Source organism: Centrocercus urophasianus, unplaced genomic scaffold, assembly GCF_019232065.1.
Source record: "Centrocercus urophasianus isolate 14NV4802_14NV808 unplaced genomic scaffold, USGS_Curo_1.0 seq_38, whole genome shotgun sequence".
Taxonomy (NCBI): Eukaryota; Metazoa; Chordata; class Aves; order Galliformes; family Phasianidae; genus Centrocercus; species Centrocercus urophasianus.
In genome coordinates, this window is record NW_024884955.1 from 2,338,332 (window position 1) to 2,365,595 (window position 27,264).

At 48.2% G+C, this 27,264-nt stretch overlaps 1 protein-coding gene across 1 annotated transcript in view; it reads right to left on the minus strand.

Annotated features, from left to right (window-relative positions):
• The window catches only part of NTSR1 (neurotensin receptor 1), a 50,647-nt gene extending 40,142 nt beyond the window's left edge, over positions 1–10,505 (minus strand). Inside the window, exon 1 of the mRNA XM_042832543.1 lies at positions 9,849–10,505. Coding sequence (XP_042688477.1) covers positions 9,849–10,505 — 657 coding nt within the window. The remainder of the gene's footprint in view (positions 1–9,848) is intronic.
• Positions 10,506–27,264: the final 16,759 nt, after the last annotated feature.

Consider the following 27,264-nt stretch of genomic DNA (forward strand, 5'->3'; position numbering starts at 1 on the left):
TGGAGGAAATGGCAGCAGCAAGTTCTGCTCTCAGTGCTCTGCAAAACTCATTCTGGAGACTCTTAACCCCTTCATGGGCAATGCAATGTCAGCCCAGCAGAGCCAAGTGCAAGGGCTGAGGCCCAGAGTAGAATTTGAGCAGCAGTGTGTGGGATTCAGACCTGGGACACAGAGATGCTCCCTGCAGAGCTCTGGGGTCAGGGTAGACATCAGCACCGTGCTGTGCCATGTCCTGGTGCCCTCATGGCCGCTGCTGCTAATCCATCCCTAAACCCCTGAGCAGCTTTCAGATGATGTAAGCTTACTGCTGACCAACCTGCTACAGAAACACCACCTTCAGGCTCTTTGCTTTCCCCATGTTCTGATGGTAGACTTTCCTCATGTGGCCACGAGGCAACGCGTGAACCTGCTTTTGCATGGCAGCACTGTTGGGTCGCAACAACACACCTGGAAAACTCTGTCCCCTTTCAAGGGATCTTCCACTTCTTCAGGCAGCACCGTGGGTTGGTGACTGCAGTCAGATATCTCGGCACTGGTGCAAACCATTCCTCCTGCAGTGCTTTATCACACACTCAGAACTGGAGGATGAGGAAGTGTGACATGTTGTAAGACCGTAACTGACAGTGAGGAAAGGAACAAAATGTGGGCTGCGGGGAGGGACATTTCTGTGAGTTTCTCTTTTGAATGAAACAAGTAAATTAAATGTATAAATTGTCCTCTTGAGGATAAAATGCAAGAAGGAATCAATTGAACGATGCAAACAACAAGCTAAACTTTCCCGGTGGCTGCGTGCATTGCATTTTAATGAGACAGCCTTGGAAAAAAAAAACAACACAGAAGAGGAGTGAAAAGCAAATTAATATTAAATTGGCATTGAGCACACTCAGATACCTGAGGGCTTACAAAATCCATTCTCTAGGAGAGCAGGGTGCTACAGCCCTAGCACCAACTGAGACCGCATCCATGCGGTTCAGCTCTGCAGACCTGCATTGCTTTTGATTGTGTTGCAATGGCTGGGATGTGGCATCGCAACAACCCCATTAATTAGCTGCTTGAAGCCTTGATCAAAACCAGGGCTCTGCTGAGCTCAACGTCGCCCTGCGTCAAAGCGCTCCCGGCTGCTGTGCAGCAGTTCTGTGCTGCAGAGATCTGCTTGGAGAAGATGAGTTGGGAGAGCAAAGACTGATTATCAAGGCTGAAGGAGGAAGGCAGTGAGATGGTTGAGGGGCGAGCAGCAGAAGTGAGCCCAGCAGGTGAGCATTGCTCAGGGCAGGAGAGGGGTTAGGAGGAAAGCAATGTGGTCATCGAGTTGCTCCAAGTGGCTGCAATGAAGGCCCACAGAGAGTTCAGAGTCCTCATCTCCTTCTTTTCAAAGCAGCTTCTGCAATAGAAGAGCTCCCTGAAGGAGGGACCAATCTCCAGGAGCAAGATAATAGGTTTGCTTCAGAAGCACAAGTTGGCTATAACAGCAGCGGCCTTAAATTTATTCTTTATTATCTAGAGGGAGTAGTAGTTGGCAGGAAGTACCAGAGGGTATTTGCAAAGAGAAGGGAACACGTCGCTGAAATCAGATTACATCCCCAGCTCTGTCTAGGCTGCCTGTTCCTCTTCTATATATTTAGAAATCTGCTTGGCAAAGAGACAACTTTATAAAGGGAGATTTACAGCACAGGGTGCAGTAAGACGCAAACCTGCAGGCTGGCTGCAAACTGTGGGTGAGGAGCATGGGGTGAGGGCGGGCAGGTGGTACTGCTGCCCACAGGGCACTGCCCCAGCCCAGCAGCTGCTCTGACAGCCCTGAATTATTGAGATCCAAAGGGCTTTTTGCTATTTGTAGCTTCATAATATAGAGATGCTTCTAGGTTCCATTTGTGAGCACTTTGCATAGAAGAGATGCTTTTCTTCCCTCCCATTCAGATATGGAAGACTTTGTGAAAAGTTATTTTTAAAAAATTTTAACTAGAAAATCTCACTGCCTGCCTTCAGCTGACAGTCATCTCCAGCCCCTGAGAAATTAAAAGTCTCAGAGAAACTTATCTTTCTTTCTCAAGCAAGAGTTCAGTTAAAAAGAACTTTGCTCGCTGTTATTTTATTTCTTTGGTAGAGATGAGCTGCCATGGAGCCGTGCCCAGCAGCACACTTATTGCACTGATGAATGTTGAAGTGGCAAAGCCATAGGAGGGAGGAAGCAAACAGAGCCTGCACACAACTCAGCCATGTCCAGCCCTGCCTCATAGCATCCTCTGCCCCTCAGGAGCAGGAGGGACAGGTTTGTGGTGGCCCAGAATGGAGGAGGCCAGTGCACACACACAGCGCACTCACAGGGACTGAGCACAGGATACAAACATTTCTCACTGCTGTTGCCCTCCCACCCATAGGAAACTCAACAGCTGACACTTTGAATGCAGAGAAACACTGGGAATGAATCAGAGGCTCAGAAATTTCTGCCTCCCAGACAGGGCTGGTACTCCATCACCACCACCTATTTATTCGAAACCAACCCTGGCACTTACTTCTTGAATAACTCATCAGCTCAAGTGATTTATTGTCAGTTGTTTTTTTTTTTAATCCCACACCTATGATGCTTTGAAATTAGATTGAAGAAATGGCACCCACAGGAGGCAAAGCATGTGGGCTGATGTTATTGAATTTGCCAAATGCATTACTTGGGGAAGGCCAGGTCTTAGTTAAACTCTCTGCTCAGATGTGTCCTTGCGGAGGGAGACAGAGACCAGCAACCAAGGTCACACCAGGCAGGAGACCACAGGATGCTCATGTGTATATGAAGGTAGAAAAATGACTGGGGAAGCTCAGAGCTTGTAATCTGCTTTTCTCTGCCACACCAGTCTGAACGATGAGAGGGATGTGGGGAATGGAGATAAGGGAGTGCAGGCGTTGGAAGCACCTCCAGCTTCACATGGCGTGAGTGCTTCATGCTGGAGAAAGACCAGGCAGATTGGGAGTGTAATAACAGAGCTTCACCTGCTTTCTGCTATGAAGGAAGGGATGTTAGGACCAGGGCTTGTTGTGCTGGCATCTAACAATGCCTGTTTTAGTGCTCAATCACCACAGCGCTCAGACCTCATCAGCTCAGGGTCCCACCATGCTCCCAACCTCTCCGGACACTTGCTCAGCTGCTGTCCTCTCCTGACATTGGCATCCACCCCTTTCACAGCTGAGAAATGGGATGGTAACACCAGTGGTGCCCGGAGCCCCTGACCTTGGATGCAGCCATCAGGTGTGCTGGGCAGGACACAGGAAGCACAAATGCCATCTGCACATCTCCTGCAGATGCTGCGTGGAGATGATAGAAAAAGCCTTTAAGGGGAAGAAGGGGGAAGCAGGGAGAAGACAATTAAATAGCTGCTTTAAATGATCTGGAAGGAGATTAAAGGCAGCTGCATTATTAATATTTTTTTTTTCTCTAGGAAGAGGAGCCACTAGAATACCTTTATCTCTTCTGCTTTTACAAAGTGCTGTTAAGAGGAAAATGTAAGAGCTGAATTGATCGGCTACATTTCCTCACTTTTGATTCCCTTCAGCTGACATCTCGAGAAGGGGGTTGGGGAGGGAAAAAAATATCAAGTGAATTAAAATCAATTGGGGGGAAAAAAAAGAGAAGAAATTATGTAAGAACTGGCAGAACACAGCAGACCAAGCGGTTATGTAAGGCAACAAACACAGGAGCTTGCTCGAGTCAGATCCAGCTGTACGATGGACTGTGTGTAAATGGCCTGGGACTGGGTGGGCTGAGTTTGCTGGATTAAAGTCCCAAGGACCTGTGCAGTCTGTGGAAAGAGGAAGACTTTTAAAACCTTGCATCGGACACAGCCCTGCCACAAAGGAGCTGACCTGTGCTGCTGCTGAGTGGGCTCTCCTGGTGGGCAGAGACACTGCGCCTCTATCCAAAATAGTTTATCAGCCAGGCTTCAGGGGTAAGATTATTACCGTGTAAGTGACTGAAAACAGCCCTGCTACTAAAAGCCATAGCAGGAATTTGGCTGTGACTTAAGGAAAAGAGACCAGCCTCAGTTCCTCCAGCCAACTTTAGTATAAACGCAGAATTCCTGAACTGAAGCCATCGACTAATCCTGGATACGACATGCAAGCAAATATGGAGAGAATTCAGCCCTTTGGTTTTACTCACTGCTCTTTTTCATGTGCTATGGAGAGACCCTTGCCAGGTTTATTTGCAGGGCCCCATGGACCTGCCAGGCATCCTGCCACATGTCCTCACCGCAGAAGGTGTAAGGGAGTGTTTGCAACACTCTGTGTGGGATGCTGGGCCCCTTGGATAAATGGGGGTTGAATAGATGAACTTGGAAGCGTGCTTAGGGCCAGGGAAGTGCTCAGGCCAGCTGCCTTGTGTGAGGGATCTTGAATACATGAAAGAGCTCCTCCATCCCAGCCCCAGTGTCTGCTCCCTCCTTCACATCCCATCAGATCTGAAGCCCTTCAGCACATTACTTCAATGCAAGAGGAAATAAAGCAGAGTACCTGCTTGGGCAAATGGTTGTTTCATGTGTTCTACCATGTCTCATGTACTCTACCACGAGCAGACTTCATAAAACAACAACTAATGGACCTGCAGGGTGGGAGAGCTGCAGCCACACAAGAGTGGGATGATGCACAGCATGGAAAAAGCCCACCCAAACCAGTGAGAGATAAACAGCTGCCAGTGTGCTTCCCAAAAAGATCCCCTAGCAAGTAGTCAGGCTGGAGCCCATGAAGCTGCAATGGTTTATGGAAGCTTGTGGCCTCCTTAGACTGAATGAATTCAAGTCTATGGGGCCGGATGGCTTGCATCCCAGGGTCCTGAAGGAGCTGGCTGAGGTGGTTGCCGAGCCGCTCTCCATCATATTTGAGAAGTCGTGGCTGTCAGGTGAGGTCCCGGATGACTGGAGGAAGGGTCACGTCACTCCCATATACAAGAAGGGGAGCAGGGAGGACCCGGGGAACTACAGGCCGGTGAGTCTCACCTCCGTGCCTGGGAAGATCATGGAACAGATCCTCCTGGACAACATGCTCGATCACATAAAGAATGAGCATGTGATCCGAGACAGCCAGCACGGCTTCACCAAAGGAAGGTCATGCCTAACTAATCTTGTGGCCTTCTATGATGGAGTGACGGCATTGGTGGACGAAGGGAAGGCGACTGATGTCATTTACCTGGACCTGAGCAAGGCCTTTGACATGGTCCCCCACCACATCCTCATCTCCAAATTGGAGGGAAGTGGATTTGATGGGTGGACGACCCGATGGGTAAGAAACTGGTTGAAAGGCCGCAGACAGAGGGTGGTGGTCAATGGCTCTATGTCCAGGTGGAGGCCGGTAACAAGTGGTGTCCCCCAAGGGTCTGTCTTGGGACCGGTGCTCTTTAACATCTTTATTAATGACATCGATGAGGGAATTGAGTGCACCCTCAGCAAGTTTGCTGACGACACCAAGCTGAGTGGTGCGGTTGATACGGTGGAAGGAAGGGATGCCATTCAGAGGGACCTCGACAGGCTGGAGGGCTGGGCTCGGGTGAACCTAATGAGGTTCAACACTGCAAAGTGCAAGGTTTTGCATTTGGGCCGGAAGAACCCCAGGCACCCGTACAGGCTGGGAGGAGCGGTCCTTGAGAGCAGCTCGGCAGAGAAGGACCTGGGGGTCCTGATGGACGAGAGACTGAACATGAGCCAGCAGTGCGCTCTGGCAGCTCGAAAGGCAAATGGGATCCTGGGCTGCATCAGGAGAGGGGTGGTCAGCAGGGACAGGGAGGTGATCGTCCCTCTCTACTCGGCTCTTGTGAGGCCCCATCTGGAGTACTGTGTCCAGGTGTGGAGCCCTCAGTACAAGAAAGACATAGAGATTTTGGAAAGGGTCCAGAGGAGGGCGACTAAGATGATCAGGGGGCTGGAGCACCTCCCCTATGAGGACAGGCTGAGGGAGTTGGGCTTGTTCAGCCTGGAGAAGAGAAGGCTGCGGGGTGACCTCATTGCAGCCTATCAATACCTGAAGGGAACCTACACCCACGAGGGGAGTAAACTCTTCAAAAGGGCTGACAACAGCAGGACTAGGGGAAATGGATCCAAGTTGAAGGAGGGAAGATTTAGGTTGGATGTTAGGGGGAAGTTCTATACAAGGAGAGTGGTTAGGCCCTGGAACGGGCTGCCCAGGGAGGTTGTGGATGCCCCGTCCTTGGATGTGTTTAAGGCCAGGTTGGACAGGGTCCTGGGCAACCTGATCTGAATGTGTGTGTTTGGTGGCCCTGCTAGGCAGGGGGGTTGGAACTACATGATCCTTGAGGTCCCTTCCAACCCGGGTGATTCTGTGATTCTGTGATTCTGTGTGCTGCCATGTGTTTCAATAAATGGGTTCTCACCAGCTGTCTGCATCAGCAAACCACCAGTTGCATCAGACGCCCTACACAGGCCCTATATAAACAGCAAGGGTTTGGAAAGGGGTAATGTGAACAACCTTACTGAGACCAAAAGGCTGCAGGTGGCTCAGTGAGAGCCTGGGGAATATTCTGCAGCAAGGCCACCAAGTCTGGGCTGTGCCACACCGTGGCAGTAAAGGAAAACAGTATTTGCACTGCCATCCAGACAGTAAAATTTAGGTCTTTTTGGAACAGGATGCATGCTGGTGGATGTGGGGCAGTCACTGAGCGGTTTCCTGTTTCGAGAGCAAAACCATGAGCAGCCAAAAGCACGAGTGCTGACCTGCAGGAAAACAGAGCCCACACGTTGCTCTGCTTCGCAGCTCTTTTATCTGACGGTGCCACAACGAGCAGCTGTTATAACCTCCTCCAGCTGAAGTGGCATGAAAACATTAATTTACTTGTATGGAAATGGCTTTGAGAGGTGCTTAATTTGTATGGGGAAAAAAAAAAAAACACCATAAAATTGGCTGCAGCTTGTTTTAGAGAATGTGTGCCAGTTAAAGTGTTAACTAGACCTAAATGATGTACTATAATGGACTTACTCCTCCGATCAGATCCCAAAATGATGCCAACATCCAAACCAGACGCCTCTAACAGATAGAAGGAACAGGCAAGCTTGGCACTGGGAAAACATAATAAACCAGCCTGACTTCAGCAGCTGTGAGGCTGCTGATAAACAAAGCTGGGAAGCAATGCTGCTGTAAGGAATTAAATGCCAGAGGTCGCACGGAGCTCACGCCATGATGGCATGAGGAGGGATGCTCAGCACCCTGTGGTGCTGATGGGTGACACCCCACAGAACACTCGTGTGCTGCTCTGCCTGCTTAGCAGCGTGTGCTGCACTGAGCAATCTGTAATTACTAGAGGGATGCCAGTAATTACTTTTTAGAGCTGTGCACATTGAGAGGTACATGTTAAGTAATATGAGCAGAAATCGAGTGTGCGGCGTGTTGTTTGAATGGTTAGCTCTTGTTCTCTTTTTGTAAGGAAACCTGGTTGTTCACACAGTGCAGTTCCCTTTGGGAATGTCCATCAGAACTTCAAGACTCCAAGCAAAGAGGGAGGAACTTTGTCAGGAAGAGCCTTCAGTGAGGACACCCAATGCTCACGCTGGGGAGGCGGTGGCTCCAGCTCAGGGAGGGGCATCCTCCTGGGCTCTGCAGAGTGAGCACTGGGCTCTGAGTCTATAAAAGGTTACATTTGCTCTGTTCAGGGCCTGGCTTGCAATTAGTCACCAAATAAAACCTCTTGGAGAACCGATGGTTTCAAAAAATAAAAAAGAATTTTTCAAAAATCCCAATTTACTTTCGGCAGTTGGCCAAACAGGAAGAGTGAAATATGTTGAGTGATTTGGTACGAGAGATTTGCCAGCTCGAGCAAATGTATCATTGCTCTGATTAATTTAAAAGCAGAAAATGAACAAAAGGGATGTAGAGACCTGCTCTGAAGCAGCCTCAGCCCTCTGCAGAACTCAAGGGCTCTGGATTTCTGAACTGTGGGACCTCAGCGCATCACTCTCACACATTACCATTGCCCTTTCCTTCACAGGTCTTCCATTATTCGTTGTTTTTTTAAAAACCCCTGCACAGCTTACAACGTGAGAATGCTCAGTCACATGCTGTGCAATGGTTTCCCTTAATGCACTTCAAACCTGACTTGCAGCTGCTTTGCTTACTCACTCTGCAACCCTCCCTGACCCAGGGCCCTGCTTCAGGTTGGGTGCTGAGGAATGAGCCCCAAGCCATGAAATTAGCTCCTGTCTTAGCAAATCTTCATTTGTAGCCAGGTCCCCAAGAAGGAAAGTATGCTGCTCCCCCGCCTCCCCCACAGCTGCCTCCTTCCTTTTACTTTTTAGTACATTCACAAGTGAAATGATGATAAAAAATGTAAGGAAGAGGCCCCAGGCAAACTTCATACACAATGCATTAATGTCTGCCTGTCTTTTCCTCGGGTAACAGGATAAGGTAGATCCTGAATAACAGCAAGACTGTAAAATATGTTGAGAATTGTTCAATCTCCATAGACATGGCTGGAAATAATCCGCTCTCCTCAGCCCTATCGTGTTAACACAAAGCATGGGTTTAATCTTTAAAGGAAGATAAGTGAAAATAATGCATTCCAGCCACATTGTTCTTAAATCAGACGGCTCACACCTCCTTAGAGAATAGGGAATTTGGGTTAAGCACACTGGGCTGCCCCTATGAAAAGCTACAAAGCTACAGGGGAAACAGCCTCCATGATCTGAAAGTGAAAGTTAGGTGTGGAGACAAAATTTGGGGGGAATTCAGTGCTTCTGTGGGGGCTGGTCACTGGAGCAGTAGTGCAGTGGGAAACTCAGAGAGACATCCCTTAACATCTGCAGGCTCTGGGCTTACTCCTGTCTGTATCCTCGCCCACTTTTAGTTCTGTTTCCATTTAAGTTCTTTACCTGCAGGAACATTTTGAAAGCTTTAGTACACTTGCAGTTTTAAACCCTAATAGGCTACAGATTAGACCCACCTGAAATTCATGTTCCAAATAGAAGATTGAAAAGCTATCACATGTCAGCCTGGCGGCAAAGGAGCTATGGAGATTGGTGTCTTGCTCTCTCCTTCCACTTCTCTTGCATTTTTCAAGCCTAATGCTCCAGTGAACAAATGCCTCAACCCCTCAGAGTGCTGTGAGTGGTGATGCTGAAATCCTTTCCACTCACGGAAGTGTTAGATTAAGCAGTGCATGGAGACCAGCAAAGCCTTTCTGAAGTCAGGGAGGGGGCCACTAGTTAAACCAGCTATGGTTTTCCTCAAACAGCCCAAATAGCAGCCGCTAGCTTTGCAGCTGCTGTTGCTGTCGGCTGCCTATGCTGCCCAAAACTTTGTGAGATGAGTCTGTTACTTCACAGATGAAATGCGCTGCAGGTCATCCCAAGAAGCTGGAAGGGGGAGGAGAGCAGAAAGATGGGTTTTTTTTTGCCCTGATGCTGCTGGTCCCTTACCAGCCGAAGGGGAGGGGGTGCAAAGAAAGGCGGAGGATCTCTGCATGCAACTCGCAGGAGTGCGGGACGGAGGGCCCCGCTCCGGGACACGGCGGGCTGCGTGCGGGCGGCAGGAACAGATGCTCGGAGGGGGCTGCGCCAGCCCGGGGCTGGACTTACCCTGCTGCGGGGTTCACCCTGTGCTCAGCCTGGCGCTGGAGGGGCACGAGCCGTATGGAGGCACAGCAAACACAGCCGACATCCCCCCGCCCCGCAAACCCCGCCGCCCGCCCGCACCCCACGCCGTCCTGTCCCGTCCAGTCGGGGATGCTCTGCTTCCCCGTTTCCCAAAGCTGGCTCCCCAGCCTCGTCTCCCCCACCCACTCCGCCCTTCTCTCGACAAAGTTTGGGCTTTTCCAGCACAGGGAATGAGGCGGCCGCCCGGCCCCGGCTGCTCGGGGTCCTCACCTGGATGACCGTCTTCAGTGTGGAGGTGTTCACGATGGTGGTGCAGATGATGGAATCCGGATCCTGATCCTTAGCATAAATCTCCCCCATGGTAAAGATCATGGGGATGGCGAGGAGGAAAGAGGCAATCCAGATGCAGCTGATGAACTTCTTGGTGCGGCTGCGGGACATGATGCTCTTGGCTTTGAAGGGGTGGCAGATGGCCATGTAGCGCTCCACGCTGAGGCTGGCGATGTTGAGCGCCGTGGCATAGGTGCAGGCATCCCGGAGGAAGTAGTAGCCCTTGCAGACAGCTCCCCCGAAAGCCCAGGGGTGATGGACCCAGATGAAGTTGTAGAGCTCGATGGGCATGCAGAGGAGGAAGATGAGGAGGTCGGAGAAGGCGAGGCTGGCCAGGTGGTAATGCACGGTGCTCTGCAGGTTCTGCAGCGACTTCTTGCGCACCAGCGTGTACGCCGTGATGGAGTTCCCCACGGTGCCGACCAAAAAGAGAGCCAGGTAGATAACGGTCACCATGACTTTGGAGTAGATATCGGTGTTGACGTCCAGATCCTCCTCGTCGGGTCCTTTGGAGAGCAGGTCGGAGCGGTTGGAGGCATTGGAGTGGAGGTGTTGAGAGCCGCCGGGCACGGCCGGGGCCGTGGCGTTGGGATGCATCCCGTGGCCGGGCCGCCCCACCGGGGCTGCAGCTCGGAGCCGCCGCCCGCCCCGACGTGCCGCTGCCCCCAGCGAGGAAACTTGGCTCTTTTTAATGCGGCGGGGAGGAGGCGCTTGCAGCTGCCGGGCTGCTGTGCGTGTGTGAGTGTGTGACACACAAACACACACACACCGGAGCAGCCTCGCCGAGCTGTGTGCAGCCCGCAGCTTTGGAATCTCCTCCCTGCAGCTTCCCGGAGCCCAGATGTGCACGGTAGGCTTTCCCTGCACACACACGCACACGCACACCGCAGCCCGCCTCGCACAGCCGTGCCGGCACACGCCGCACCGCCGCCCCCCGAGCTGCCTTCCCCCGGCCCCGGGGAGGCCCCTCCTCTCAGCTTCCCCCTGCCCGAGCCCCGCCGCCAAACGGCTTCGGCAGCCCCAGCCCGGTGCCAGAACTGGAGCCCGTGAGGAGGAGCGGCTGGGCTGGGGAAAGGAGGCTGCAGAACCCCGGGGACTGGGTCCCCCTCCTCCCGTTGGAACCCGCCTTCTCCATCCCATGCGAAGTCAGGCATAGCTGTAAGGTGAGGGCTGGCATGGGATTGGGAAAGTGTCCTAGTCCTATTACCCCTTCAGCTCGATTCTCTCCCCCCCTTCCCCCACCCCCCAGTCATGAGAGAACACCAGTGCATTCTTGGACATTCTCATGCTCTGTGAGCATCCAAATACTCACAAACTCTGCTGCTTCTAGGAGGAATGCATTTAAAATGAATTTAAAGCACATAAAGATATCTACCTCTGCCCTGAGGCTTCTCAGCCCTACAGCTCAGCAGCATCAGCAGTGAGCTGCTTTGCTTTGATCCCCATATGTCTCTTTTCCCTTAGTTCCACATCCTCTAGTTCTGAGATGAGCGTCCTCTCTGAGCTGCTTTGTTGCAGGGAGTGCGAGGATGCCACGGTGATGCTGAGAGTGATAAAGGAATCCCCCACAGCAAAGGGCTCTGCAGGACAGGGGCTACTGAGGGTTACTTTCTCAGGCTTGGGGTGCTGAGCTGGATGCTGCCTTGTAAAACCTCAGTGAGCTGTTTACTCAATTGTCTTGATGATAAATCTCTTTACTATTGCACAGAGATCTAGGAAATCCCATCCAGGGATTTCCCATCCACTGATTTGGCCAAGGCAACCATAGCTTGTCTGAATTTATATGCTGACAGATGTTGTGTTTCCAAACACCGGTGGACTCTGAGCGCACTGATGCCTTGCAGACCACTTATCTATTTGATGCCAGAAGATATCTAATCCTGCGGTCAATCAAATAATCTCTGCATGCATACAGTGGACTTTACACAGCCGGTCACCAACAACCAACATTCCCCCAAATTTCTCTTGTATCCAGCTGACAGCATCACCACAGAAAGCTGACCAAAATCAGATTTATTCAGTCTTATGTAGTCATATAAACACGGAGAGAAATGTTTTCTAGCATTCATCCCACACTGCTTTAAAGAATGACTAATAATCTTTTAGCACTAACGTTCCTTTTATCTACAAGTTTTTGTTATGAGGTCTCTGTCAGCATGGAGGATTTTGTCAGGGCTGGGGACCCTAGCTTCTCTCACCCCTTGTTCCATGTCCTTGTGCTGCTGTCTGAAGTGCAGCTGCAGTGAGGGTGTGCTTCAGTTCAGAGATAAAAGCAGATTTTGGATCCCATGAGTTCCTATTCCTTAGCAGTAGCTTATAGTCTTGTGATCCAAGCCCAAAGCCCTGCTCCTGCACTAAAGTGATTCTCCCTGAGGCAGTGAAAGAGTTCCTTTGGGATCCTTGTCCATAACAAAGAGTTATTGTCCCTTCCTGGCCCTGTAACTTCATTTTGGCCTTGTGGAAAGCAATTGCTATCCCCATAAACTAGATACCCATCTGCTGGTCTAATTTTACGGTGTGTATGTGCACGTTTATATCAATAGCTGTCTTTAGAAATGCTCTGTTTTGGATTCTGTTGCCCCGTGTTTCTGCACACAGGCGAAGCAGGCACGGCTGCTGACAAGGAAGATATTACATCTCCTCACTCTGTCCCAGCAGCCGTTTCCAAGTGCTCCAGGTACCACCTCTACTTTCCCTCCATGCCAAGTGCTGGCAGAGAATACCCAGAGATATAGCTAACAGAGAATTCTAATTACACTCTGAAATATCATCTACCAGGAATCAATGTAGCTGTTGATTTACAATCAGCACTTCATCAGGCTGGTGCAGTTTGTGTCAACTGCCAAATCTCTGCTATGATAGAAGTCCCCTGGAAGGGTGCCTCTTTTTCAGCTCTTCCTAGCAGATGAGTCTAAATAGCTAGGATGTCAACTCACTGCTCCTCTAGCTAGCTTGCACCTCTTGTAGAGACATCGGAGAGCATGAATGCATGACTAGATGTGAAATCACAATGTGGCTCTCCAATGTACACCGGTGCTGGTAAATTTACCACCAGTTTATCCTAGCTGAGCCTGAGTGTGCCGCCTTCTCAAAGTCTGCCTGCTGACATGCAGCCTTGCCATTCCCCATGCAGAAGCACAGGTCACCTTGTAAAGAAGAAAATAAAAGCAAGCCTTAGTGTATCACCAGCTGGAAAAGGGTCAGCCTCTCTCATCTTTATAAGAAGGTCTTGTTCTACCTTCTGCCCTCACATCACTTTTACAGAGCTGGATACCTACCCCTGGTGCAGAGCTGAGCCCTGAAAACCCTTCCCTTGGAATGGGCAGAGCTGTAGTGCCAAGCAGACACCAGCCCACAGAGAACATCTCCCAGCACACCATTAGTGTCCCACAGATTCACAGAATCACAGAATCACAGAATCACCCGGGTTGGAAGGGACCTCAAGGATCATGTAGTTCCAACCCCCCTGCCTAGCAGGGCCACCAAACACGCACATTCAGATCAGGTTGCCCAGGACCCCGTCCAACCTGGCCTTGAACACATCCAAGGATGGGGCATCCACAACCTCCCTGGGCAGCCCGTTGCAGGGCCTAACCACTCTCCTTGTAAAGAAAAGTCCCCATCACTTGTGCATGACCTGAAGGATACGTGCAATCCCTTTCCTTGTGTGAGGCATTGAAATGAATGCCAAACCATCTCTTCTTGCCTTCACCTCTGCTCCCTGCAGGGATGTAACCCATATTCTCCTTCAAGCAAAAGCAGAGCCAGAAGTGCACCCTTCTCTCCTTGTGCGCTAAAGCTTCCAGCCTAAATCCCTGCTGTTTGTTTCTGAACTAGCCGACCTTTTAGCTAAGCTGGGCTCGTTTTAATATATTTTGTATGTGTGTGTCTGTGGCTTAGAGCAGAAAAGAATCATGGAAACCAACAGGCTCCTGATCTCAAATGTTACTGCAAGGCATTTACTTAAAATCTTGCAGGAAAATATCACCTAAAGACCTTGCCTATTAAAACTTCCTGGACTGTGAGCTGAGGGTCCCACAGTGACCAGGATACAAGGCCCCCAGATTGCCTCACTCCCTTTCATGTTGACCCAAGTGTTTTTCTTCTTTGCTTTTCCCGTTGCAGCTGGGACCACTAGGAATTATTCATGTTAACCCTATTGCAGTCTGATTTCTCCAGGTAGGATTTATCTGAAGGACAAGAAAAGCAGCAAAGAGAAAGCTTTGCAAGAAGCAAATGCTAAAAGACTGTGTCAGCCTTTTCCTTTTTCTGAGGTCACAGCTCCCCACCCTATATATCTGTTAGAGCAGATTCCTGGTTCGAACCTATGGAGTCAGATCCCATTGAAATCACTGGGACAGGTGCTCCCTTCTTCAAACATCCCTAAAAGTCAGGGGTGTCTAAGGTGGGTTAGTAAGGTTCAATCCTGGGAGGTACAAGGAAGATTTGTTCAAGAAAGAGAGGAGGAAAGGAGTGATAGAAAAGTGGGCATCTATCAGCTCTTTTGACTAAAATATTGACTGCATCATTATTTACAAGCACTGCATTACTCAATGTATTGCAAAATGAAGTATTGCTAGTTGGTGCACGTTACTTACTGTATTTGGCTGAAGTGATTTCAGGACAGTATTTTAGATCAAAACTGTTGATACGTGGGTTATTTATTGTCTCTGATTTTCATAGCAGAGGAAACTGCTGAGGCTCCTTAGTGTGAGTGCATTGGTGTGTGCACTGGCAAAGCAGAGGGACCATACCCAGCACAGAGCAATGATCACATACCCCAGCACTGTGTCCCTGGACAGATTTAAAAGAAAATAGGAAAGTGGAAAACAGAGAACACTGGGGTATGTATGATGATGCTGGTAAGAGAATTTCCCTGAAGAAGGATCAATCTCTGGGAATGGACTGCTGGGAAATGAGATGTCCAGATTCTTCATACAAGTCTTGTCTTCTGTGTGCTGGGTGTTCAGATTCATCCCTTCACTTTAGCAAAATTCCTTTAAAGTTAGCAGATCTTTTTGGCTGATAGGCATTGCAATATTTATCTCAGACGGAGCCAGATGTGTTAACTGGACACACACAGAAGATGCCAGCTGCTTCAGTTCAGAGATGAAAGCAGATTTTGGATCCCCTGAGTTGTGACTGCAACAAGCCCAAATCAGATTCCTTGTGGCAACAAACACTTTTTTTTCCATTTACAATATAAACGTCCAACACATGATGAATTGCGCTCGTGTATTGCCATGCAGTTTCCCTTTGAAAATCTTGTTTTACCCAGGCAGAAATACAATGAAATGAGACAGAGGAATCCAAGGAAACAGTTTGCAATTGCTGAAGCCTCAGGGCTTCAGCCCGGCTCTGGGTTGGGCTAGGGTTGTGGTTAGAGTTAGGGTTAGGCCTAGGGTTAGGTTAGAGCAGTGCAGACAAGCAGCCCTTTGCCTTGCAGGGATGCCATCTGCCTTCCCAGCCCTCCCTCAGTGGTGTGTTGTGAGGGGCTGTCCCCAGTGCCATTCCCATTTTCCTGGGACACCCTACAATGGCTTTGAGTCATTCTGTGCCACTTCAGCAGACGTGAAAATTTGGCAGTTTTTGCCTTCCAAAGCACACTGTGACCTGCTGTGAATCTGTTTTGTTTGTACTGTGCAATCTGCCTTGTTCCTGCTATTTTTTCCTCTAAGAGCCCACATCCTCCCATTTTTTTTGGCAGAGTGATGGAGCCAGCGCTGGCACCCCTCTAACTGTACAAGAAGAGGATGCAGAGAGGATGTGACGTGCAGAAGAGGTCTGCACCTCCACAAATGATGAAACAGTCCCTCCTGGCTGTTACCAGGAATGAGAGGCTGGAGAGGGCATTGCTTCATGAGCTCCATCCCTGCCATTACATGCAATGCCATTGTGCAGTACCTAGGTGTCCCATTTCTGACCTGCTGCTCCACCTGTAACACTGCTGCAGGTGCAGGACCTGCTACTTGCTGGTGAGTGTGAGCCTGAAGGGAAGGGTTTATTCCTATACCTGCAGGCCAGCAGACTGTTGGGAACAAATCTCTGCAGACTTCCTGGGGGGATTTCACCCCAAACCATAACACAGAGCAGCCCTGTGACTGCTCTAAACTAAATTGAAGGAGAACAGCCAGAAGAGGCAGGCAGGAAGCCGAAAAGAGAAAAACAGCAAACAAATAGCCAGGAAGGCTAATCAGCTCAGCCTGAGTTAGACAGGGAGCTCATTCAGTGCCTTTCAATGTGATACTGGGGCTCAACTGGGGCTGCATTCACTGCCTGAGAGTTTTTGAAAATCTGATTGCAGCTGTCCAGGGAACTGCAGGTACAGGAGAAGTCTGGAAAAAAGGCAACAAATAACATGAAATAAATCTTTGGTTGATTTGGCGAGATGCTTACAGAGCTCAGGAGCTCTCTGGACTATAGCTACATTTTTTTAAACCTTCTCATAAATCACAAACTGTTCTGACTCCAAGGGCAAACATTTTCAAACTGTTTTTTGCACCATACAAAAAGCAATGTCTGCTCTTGCAGCACGTTCTCCTTTTCATATCTTGAGGGTTCCCACTTCTGTTGTTTGCTCTGCCTACGCTACCAATATCATCTTGTCAAATCCTAACACAAAGACAAACAGATGATTCTCTGGTATCTTTCCTATAATTGTCTTATTGCTGTTGGGGCTGAAAGGGGAAGGAAGGTTTCTCACCTGGCAGACCTGAGAAACACTGCAATGAAAATGCAGCGCAAGGTTTTTCTCAGGTTCTCGAATAACTTTTAAAGAAGAAAATCTGCCTCTCATGTCGAAATAAGGACCCCTTCTCTGGTGCAAAGAACATTTAAAATAACAGCTTGTTTCTAGCTCAGATTTCACAGCATCTAAAGATGCTAAAACCAAAATCACTTCTCTTGCAGTGCAGTACACGACTCTCTGGCAGCGCTCAAAATAGCAAAAGCTGCTCACCAAGCTTTGAATCCAGGGCTGAGTGCTGGAGGAAAAAGTCAGAAAATGATTTGGGTGGAAGGGTGCATTCATACAAGAAATTGCTGAACATCACAGAGCCAAACTAATGACAGGGGATGAGAAATAGGTTAGAAAAATTAGATGGAGCCCTTCTCATTCAATAATGACCATTTCAAGAAAGAAAGTCATATTTTACTACATGGTAAACATAGAAGTAATAATGAAGATAACTGCCACTAAAGTAGTTGTGAGATGAACTGGCAGACAGTGGAACAGAGTTCAATTAACAGAAAGATTTCTTGAAATGGTTTGATTCTTCAGAATTTGCTCTGATTCTTCAGCTAATCCTTCAACAAATTCTGCAGCCACCAGTCAGCTCAGCACAGATGTTGTATAAGGCAATGATGCGGAGAAGCAATCACAGCCTCTGCTTTTCCTGGGGCTACATGGACAAGAGGAATGGTTTAACCTCAGAGCATGGATAAGTGCTCCTCTGCGAGCCAGAAACAAAGAGAAATAGAATCTGCACAAATCAAGACTTAAAAACCAAAAGCCACTCTGAACTCAGTGAGGCAGGATCTGTCCCCAGAATCACAGAATCACAGAATCACCCGGGTTGGAAGGGACCTCAAGGATCATGTAGTTCCAACCCCCCTGCCTAGCAGGGCCACCAAACACACACATTCAGATCAAGTTGCCCAGGACCCCGTCCAACCTGGCCTTAAACACATCCAAGGACGGGGCATCCACAACCTCCCTGGGCAGCCCGTTCCAGGGCCTAACCACTCTCCTTGTATAGAACTTCCCCCTAACATCCAACCTAAATCTTCCCTCCTTCAACTTCGATCCATTTCCCCTAGTCCTGCTGTTGTCAGCCCTTTTGAAGAGTTTACTCCCCTCGTGGGTGTAGGTTCCCTTCAGGTATTGATAGGCTGCAATGAGGTCACCCCGCAGCCTTCTCTTCTCCAGGCTGAACAAGCCCAACTCCCTCAGCCTGTCCTCATAGGGGAGGTGCTCCAGCCCCCTGATCATCTTAGTCGCCCTCCTCTGGACCCTTTCCAAAATCTCAATGTCTTTCTTGTACTGAGGGCTCCACACCTGGACACAGTACTCCAGATGGGGCCTCACAAGAGCCGAGTAGAGAGGGACGATCACCTCCCTGTCCCTGCTGACCACCCCTCTCCTGATGCAGCCCAGGATCCCATTTGCCTTTCGAGCTGCCAGAGCGCACTGCTGGCTCATGTTCAGTCTCTCGTCCATCAGGACCCCCAGGTCCTTCTCTGCCGAGCTGCTCTCAAGGACCACTCCTCCCAGCCTGTACGGGTGCCTGGGGTTCTTCCGGCCCAAATGCAAAACCTTGCACTTTGCCGTGTTGAACCTCATTAGGTTCACCCGAGCCCAGCCCTCCAGCCTGTCGAGGTCCCTCTGAATGGCATCCCTTCCTTCCACCGTATCAACCGCACCACTCAGCTTGGTGTCGTCAGCAAACTTGCTGAGGGTGCACTCAATTCCCTCATCGATGTCATTAATAAAGATGTTAAAGAGCACCGGTCCCAAGACAGACCCTTGGGGGACACCACTTGTTACCGGCCTCCACCTGGACATAGAGCCATTGACCACCACCCTCTGTCTACGGCCTTTCAACCAGTTTCTTACCCATCGGGTCGTCCACCCATCAAATCCACTTCCCTCCAATTTGGAGATGAGGATGTGGTGGGGGACCATGTCAAAGGCCTTGCTCAGGTCCAGGTAAATGACATCGGTCGCCTTCCCTTCGTCCACCAATGCCGTCACTCCATCATAGAAGGCCACAAGATTAGTTAGGCATGACCTTCCTTTGGTGAAGCCGTGCTGGCTGTCTCGGATCACATGCTCATTCTTTATGTGATCGAGCATGTTGTCCAGGAGGATCCGTTCCATGATCTTCCCAGGCACGGAGGTGAGACTCACCGGCCTGTAGTTCCCCGGGTCCTCCCTGCTCCCCTTCTTGTATATGGGAGTGACGTGACCCTTCCTCCAGTCATCCGGGACCTCACCTGACAGCCACGACTTCTCAAATATGATGGAGAGCGGCTCGGCAACCACCTCAGCCAGCTCCTTCAGGACCCTGGGATGCAAGCCATCCGGCCCCATAGACTTGAATTCATTCAGTCTAAGGAGGCACTCTCGGACTTGCTCTGCCCTTACAGTGGGGAGGGATTTACCTCCTTGGTCCCCACATAGAGGTTTGGGGATGCAGGGTTCAGGGACGTGAAAAAGACTAGAATCCTGGCCACCAGTGAAGACCGAGGTGAAGAACTCATTCAGCACCTCAGCTTTCTCTTCATCTGTTGAAGCCAGTTCTCCTTTTAAATTTACCAAAGTAGGTACGCCCGTTTTGGCCTGTCTCTTCTGGCCAATGTACCTGTAGAAGGTTTTCTTATTGTTTTTCACGTCCCTTGCCAAGTTCAGTTCTGCCTGCGCCTTGGCTTCCCTGATCCCACGTCTGCAAGTCCGGACGGCATTCCTGTATTCTTCCCAGGTGACACAGCCTTGTTTCCAGAGCTTGTACACCCCTTTCTTCGCCCTCAGTTCTCTCAGCAGGTCCTTGCTGAGCCATGCTGGTTTCCTACCTCGCCTGCCCACTTTCTTATTCAGAGGAATGGAGACCTCTTGTGCTTCCAGGAGGGCATCTTTGAAGAGCCGCCAGCTCTCCTCAACATCCTTGTCTTTGAGGGCAGCGCGCCAGGGGATCTTGGCCAGCAATCCATTGAGTAGTTTGAAGTTTGCTTTTCTAAAGTTTAGTGTCCTGATCCTGCTCTTTGCCAGGCCCACATCGCTTGAGATCACAAACTCAACCAGGGCGTGGTCGCTGGAGCCCAGGCAGCCTCCGACCTTGACGCCTTTGATGATCTCCTCAGCGTTGGTGAGCAGCAGGTCTAGCAACGCTTCACCTCTGGTCGGTCTGTCCCCAGTTTTGCTTGCATGAGTTTTAGAATCCAGAAGAACACAGGCCCATTTGCTTCTATCCATAGCATGACGGAGATCTTCACTTTCCAGGATCACCTCCAAGGAGCTCAGAAATACATCAGTGCCCTCAGGTTATCTGCTTTCTTTGATACAAATGCAAACACTTTTTATGATGAGCCTGATACAGCGGATAGAATAAGAAATGGGTCTATTGGAGAACATGCTTGATAAAGGGCAGACATGAGAAATAAGATACACATCCTATTGCAATATATTGGAGGTACTGGGATAAAAGGGCATTTGTAGATATTGAGTTAACTGCATGACATATCTCTGATCTCCAAGTAGCGTAGAAAGAAAGATTTCCAAAGCATTCTCACTTGAAGGTTTAAAAGGGATTATGTCTGCATATTTAACCCAAACTGGTTTGAACCAGATATTTTTATGGTAGATAAAGGCAGCAAATGTGTGAATCCCACCCTCCCTAACCCAATTGCAGCAGTTCTGTCACAGAACTTCTCCTGCTGCCCATGATGAGAATGAATAGAGAATATTTAGCACATAACTCTGCTTTAGCCTCTGTAATGGCAGCTTGCAGCTTTATCTTGTCTTTTCCAACTGCAAGGATTGCTTAAAGGAAAGAGCTAAGGACAAGGAATCCAAGCAGTCACTTTTTGCTTCAGGGATGAATCCTTCTCCTGCTCTTTGGTTTCTGAATTTAATAACGGAGGATTTAGGAGAAAGTGATGCTGCTAATGATCTTTTGCTCATTTACTGAAGAGCTGAGTTTCTTCTGGTGCTAACAGTCTATTAGAGAAATTGAAGGAAAACTTCTCTATAGATTCTGCTTTTGCTAATTGCTGACTTCCTTGCAAACACTATGCTGGCAGAAGACTCAAAAATCCAGAATTTTTTTCAGTCTTCATTTAACTCTTCAAAGGCATTAGCAACTGAGAGGTTGTGGTTAGTGCTGCAAATTCTCCTGTAAAACACTTAGCAGTGAATCACTCTTCACTGTTGAGCCCTGCCCACCCTCCCACCAGCCTCACTGTGTGATAGCCTACTATTACAGCTCCTCCAAGGACTGCTTATTTAGCAGAGCCAACCCTGTTCTTCCTCTCCTATCTGACAGGGAGCTGCTCTGCTCTGCTCCGTGCAAACAGCAGCTGTTGGTGGATGTGTCTCTTCCAACCCTCCACATGCTCACAGACGTGGCTTCACCTGTACTCACATCAGAGAGCCATGTTGGATGTGCCTGCTGGCTACAAGGGCAAGTTGGAGACAAAGAAATGTGCTCCTGGATTCCTAGAGCACCATTTTCTCAGTCCCACAGAGAAGATCTGAATGCAATGGTTCTGGATCATGCAAGAAAAGTTTCCCCCTTGAATCCCCCTTGAATTCCCCTTGCTTTAAGCAGCTCCAGATGGATTGGGAGGACATTCCCACAGAGTGAGGACATCCCTGCAGGGTTGGGTGGTTCCTCATTGCATCCATGGCTGCCCTGTCTGGGAGAGACTTCACAGAAAGAAAGCAGGAGCAGATCCAGACCTACTGCAGCCCCTCGAGCCTCCATCCTGGTAGAAGAATCAATCTGGCCTCACCAACACAGCTAGAATTGTCCAAACAAGACAGTATTGATCATCATTAGATTGTACTGCAGAGGACCTACAAATGACAACAATAATCACCATCATTCTCATTGGATGGCACAGACAAAGCCCAGATGAGCCAATAATATCAGAACTCCCCTTTGAGCATCTTTGATTTTCTCTACAGGAAATCACAAGTTTTGCTGTTGTTCTTGAAAGGTGTTACATAAAACCCGGTACAAAGCAAGTTAGGTTTCCTTATTGACATTTCTGTGGAAGATAGATAGAAACTGTGCTTTATTGGGTTACTTTTCTTTTATGTATCCCAGACTGGTGGCTGGGCAAACCCCATCCTTCCTCTCTGACCACCCAGACTTACTCCAGAAACCAGGAATTTCTGATTTTTGCCACCTCTCAGCTAACTCTGGGAGCTAACCAACAGGCTGGATTCACATCCCATCACCAACACATTTCAGCCTTCCCAGGTAGGATTTATCTGAAGGACAAGGACTACCTAAATCAAATTGAGTGCAGAATGAAGAAACAGCAGGGGCAAAATCAATGACATCCCTTACACAGTCTTCTGGTTTCAGCTGTGTTTGCTGGAAACATTGCAACATTTGGTCAAATATGGCTTGAATGGAGTGAAGTGACTTCATGATTACTTACATGAGGCTCAAACAGCAAGCATCATTCTGGAATACTATCACTACATTGGCACAGATGAGTGAAGCAAATATTATGTGATCAAGTGCAAAGAAATGCTCTTGCATTGGAATAAAGCAGATGTAGCAGCTCAGTTTGCAATAAAGCTGCAGGTAACTTGCTATTGCTTCTCAGAGCTGCTGTTAGAATTGGGCTCAGCCCCAGCAGTGCAATAAAGTGCATAATTACCTGTCTCTGTGCCCATTCTCTGGTCACAGCCTCCCTAACTGCAGCTGATCCAGGCAGCACATCCAGCCTGGACTGCACTGCCTCGTTATTTTGAAGGTATAATTAAGTCCTCTCGTACATGAAGTTAGCCTTATTTCAACAGGCTGAAAATATGATGTGCACAATATCTGTAAATACAATACATCATACAATATGGGCAGCATAAATGAATTTTGGTCCATGAGAGAAGTCATAGCATAAACTTTCTCTTCCCAGTTCTGCCCACTGAGGATTTTTTTCCTACGGAAAGAAGCTATAACTCCTTACATTAATAATCTATTCTGAGCAGGATGTTAGATGCTAAACATCTAAATTAAATACAGCAATGTCTGCTCTTCAGGCAGGAACTCTCTCCCTTGAGATGCCTTTTTGCAGGCCTGTTCAGTGGAACCACGGTCAGATCAGCCAACAGAAATGGTGGGTCCACCAGGTATGACCATGGAGCCCCACACATGGTAACACACAGGTTTTGTTTTGGGGAGCCAGCTCTGCCTGTGCTGATCTCTGTGTGTTCCCAGAATCTCCAAAGCAGTTTCATCGTTTAGGAATCAAATTTTTCTGAAGTACATTGCTGTAATTACAAATGAAATGCTTGAATAATTCCAGAAATTGGTTTGAACTAGAAATTACTTCACCTAAAACAATAATTTGCTAGAAAGTGGAGGGGAAAAAAAAAAGGAGCTCAAGGAAGAGCAACTAGTTTGAACATAGAGAGTGCTGGTAGAGAGGGGCTTAGTGTGTATATTTATCATCAATAATTTACCTTTATTGATGTTACTCTCACAGATGGGAGAATTCTGAAAATAAAATCTATGACCCTATTGGGTAAATATTCAGCTTGAATTTATGTTCAAACTTAAACACATTAAGGAAGATTTAGTGATGCCCCTATGGTACACAAATGCATCAAAGTGGTGGTATATGCGTCTTAGGAACATTTAGTTCCTAAGCCCTATTTAGTTTCCATAGCAAATTTTGTGCCTGTGGTAGAGTAACGAATTAAAATAAAGATGAAAAAGGAGTTGCTGGAAAAGGCTGTGATGTCAGAACCATTGACAGGTGTAACATTTTGCTGAAGTCTTTGGTCAATTCTGTGTTTACGGAGCAGAATCCATCCTAGATCACAACTTGGCACTTTGCTGGTGTTAGCTGGGGTCTGACTTATGCACTGCCTCCCTCCCACTCAGAATTCTAGCATGTACTGTCAAATTTGATTGAAATTGGTGAACATATTGGCTATTATGCATACAGGCACAGCTTAGTAAGTTTTGCATCCAATCTAAAAAAGCAAAGCAATCTTAAACAGAAGACTGGAAATGGAATCCATACAATCTTCTCACATTTGCTCTGGAAGTTGGAACAAAATAGAGGAACTTCAGGTCCAAGGAAGGAAATGGTGGCTGGAGCAAATCCATGGATTTGTAAAGAATTGCTCTGTTTTTGAATAAAGAAAACAGCCTGAAAGTCTTCAGATAAGAGTTACAGCCTTGAAATGAGGAAGTACAACCTTCAGTTATGGATGCACAGATCTGGTGTAAAGTAAAACAGAGATGGGAATCCAAAATGCTTCTCTTTAACTTGACATGCCCTATAACATCACCAACTCAGTGTGGTTTGTGCCTGTTGGTTTCTTCTCATTGCCTTCCCATTATTCTCATTATTGAATGACTGAACCATCAATTCACTGAAATAAACTCTCCCTTCATGCATCTCAGATGTGTAACCACAAGGTTGGGAAGAAAAATAGCACTTCCATATCATCAGGGCACTGAAAAGTACTGCAAACATCTTAGGGAAATGTAGATAATACAATGCCCCCCTGCTTAGATGCAGCTGATATTATTAGGTCTTTTTTGTAAAGTCAATAAACAGTAGCATGGCAGATTCATTGGACTGTCCATGCTACAAGGACAGAAACAATTGGTAGGAAGGGAAAAGGAATCTACACGGCAGATGGTGCCTCTCTTCTTCTATTTGTGTATCTGTAGAAATACCCCCAGGCTCACAAAATCTCTTGCTTTGCTGCTGACTGACACTTATTTGAAGCTAACATGAAGATTTTGTAACCAGCCTTGGACGGGAGAACAGAGAGAATGATTGAGCGAGCAGAGGGGATGGCATGCCAAATACCTGCAGAACACCTCATCTCTCCCCTTTCTGGGACCTGACAGACAGGTAGAGCCAGATCCAAAGCTCGGAACATATGGGGTCATCTTTTTTGCTTCTACAGGTGGCTGAGGGAGCCTCTGGGATGTGTTAGCCCACAGACGGGAAGTGATGGGGTAAGGCAGTGCTGGAAACACAGCCTGGCATGTGGGTCCTGTCCAGCTCTGCTCTGGGATCTGTCCTGGTGTTCCTGGCTCTGCTGCCATCTCAACTGCCCCTCGGGACTGGGAATCAGCTCCTGTGCATAGAGAAAAGATGACAGCCAGCTTCTGAAGCAGGGGCTGCATTTACTGTGCGATGATGAGAAGCTACGTGGAGAAGACAGGCAGTAGAAGCTGCGATGAAGCAGTGCTGGCAGTACTCCACCTTTCCCAGCAGGTGAGCTGTATCTTCCTTGTTTAATGATGGGAGATGGGGAGCCCAGGACCAGCCAGTCTCCATTCAGCCAAAGCCTCGGCTTCAACCTGACACATTTCTGTGTTGTTTTATTTGAGGAAATCAAGTGTGATCCAGGCAGGGCTGGAGGCACAGCAGCTGCTAAAAGGCTTGTGGTGTTGAGAGCTGCCCACCAGGGTGTCCTGAAAGGAGATGAAGGTCCAGGAGCAGGAGCTGGCAGCCTGGGGAATGCATGCACAGTAACTCCACAAAAGCAGAGGTACGTTTTCATTTGGTTTTCAGCATTGCTGCATCTGCAGCAGTCCCTACTGCTAACAGTCTCTGTGCCATAGTAGCAGCACCAGCATCCAGCACAGGGACTTGGCCCATCTGAACACTCACCTCCTAGGCAGGAGGAGTGCATCAGCTGGAGATGGAGCAGGAAAGCAGGATTTGGAGCCACAGATAGTTTTTCATCCAAAATAAGATTTAGATGAATTTAACCCATCTCTGACATTGCTCCATAAAAGGGGGGTCACACTGTTCTGCATGCTCAGATGGATTCAACATGGCTTAGGGGAACATGCACATCCACCATGGCTTCATCCTCTGTTTCTGGAGATAGGGAGCTGTGACAGCAATCATTCTTGGTCAGTATGCTCAGAGGTTTATTGCTATTTAATTTTCAGCTCTGCAAAAGTGGTTACAAACGTGAAACTTTGTTTTACTCGTGACTAAAAGCAACATATGATTACTATAACATTTGGACAAAAGCATCAGTAAAAAAGAAAAGCAGCATATGAGGCAACATATGGTAAATATGTATTTAGAAGCACAGAAAGTAGGCAAACTCATTTGGGTCAAGATTTAATCAGATAATGTTTGGTTTAGATTCAGCTCTAATGCTACTTAGGAAGCACATTACATTGGAATCGGAATTTTAAACTCGGTTGATAGCAAATGAAAATACAAAGCAAGATAAAAAAGAAAGAATTGGATGATTTATGGCTTGGCAAATTTCTATTTCTTTGACAACCAGAAGACCAAGTCTAATTAAACTGTACACATCAGCTTTCTCCACATTGCTTGCACAAGGCTAGGCAGGGATCATGAGCATGTGTAATGTGGTTAATAACTAATATCATTTAGGTTTATTATAGTCTATTCATTAGTTTTCAGATTTCAGTGAGCTATCATCTTACACTATGAAGATGCCCATGAAATGGAGAAGAGGAAGACCGTGACAATGCTGGAACTGCTTCCTTGTGTTAATGGCAGTTCTTATGATTCAGAGGGGTTGGCAGCTCCTGCTGGCTTTTAAGCACATCTTGGTACCAGAGCTGCAACATAAGCCCATCCACCAGCATAGCTTTGCACTCATGCTTTCTATCACCTCCTCTTGGTGGAGTACATGTGTTGTGACTTTTCATGATTCCTCCATTTGACCTCTGTTAGAAAGTGATGAAATATTCACAGAATATCTTTCCTGTTTGGTTCTGAACCCATCTCGTACTGGTAGGCATGACTTCATCCATTTGGTGCAAACTCAAGTGAGAGCTTAAGGGCATGATACAGATCATGGGAGAGGACAGAGTGCACGAAAGTAACAGCACAAGACATGGGATTATTAAGCAGGAATTTATTTCCTTGGGAATCAGATTTAATTTAGGATCAGGCACCTGACGCCTCTCCCTCTCTTCCAGGGTCAGTGTTTGGTACAGAGTCTTTAAATTTCCTGCATATTCAAGATCTTACACATGAAGATCTTGTCAGTTTGTATCCCTGGAAATGAAATGAGAGTAGTTTGAGGTTTACTGTTTTTTTTCACAAAGGCACCAGGTGGCTGGGAGTGCAGCCGTAGTGCCCAATTAGCAGCAAGCAGAGCAGAAGGCTGCGTGTGAAGGAGAGAGCACAGCACAGCGCTCAGTGAAGGAAGCCAAGCAGATGAAGCTGTGGCATGGAGCCCCTCCAAGTGCAAATCAGAGAAAGAAAGAGGGGGCAAAGTGCTGAGGAAACCCTGGCACTTCTCCCAGGCAGTCACAGGGACCTTACACACCTCTGGTTATAAATGCAAACTCATCCCTTGGCAGGACACACGCTTTGCCTCAGCCTCTGTGTTGTCTTTCCTAATGAAGGCTGTTGTCCACAGGAGAATGACTGCAGTAAACCCTCGGGAACTGTAACCCATTAAAACATATGGCACCGCTCCTTCGCATCTGCTCTGCTGTGGGAGCATCAGTTCTCACACACAATCCTCAGTGAAGCTGGAGCTGGCAGCATGAGCTTGGGGGACCTATAGCTTTTGGGGAAAACAATCTGCTTTCCTGGTTTTTGGGCCATATCTCCTAATTCCATCAGATTATGGAGTTAGTGAGAGTAGGGAGGC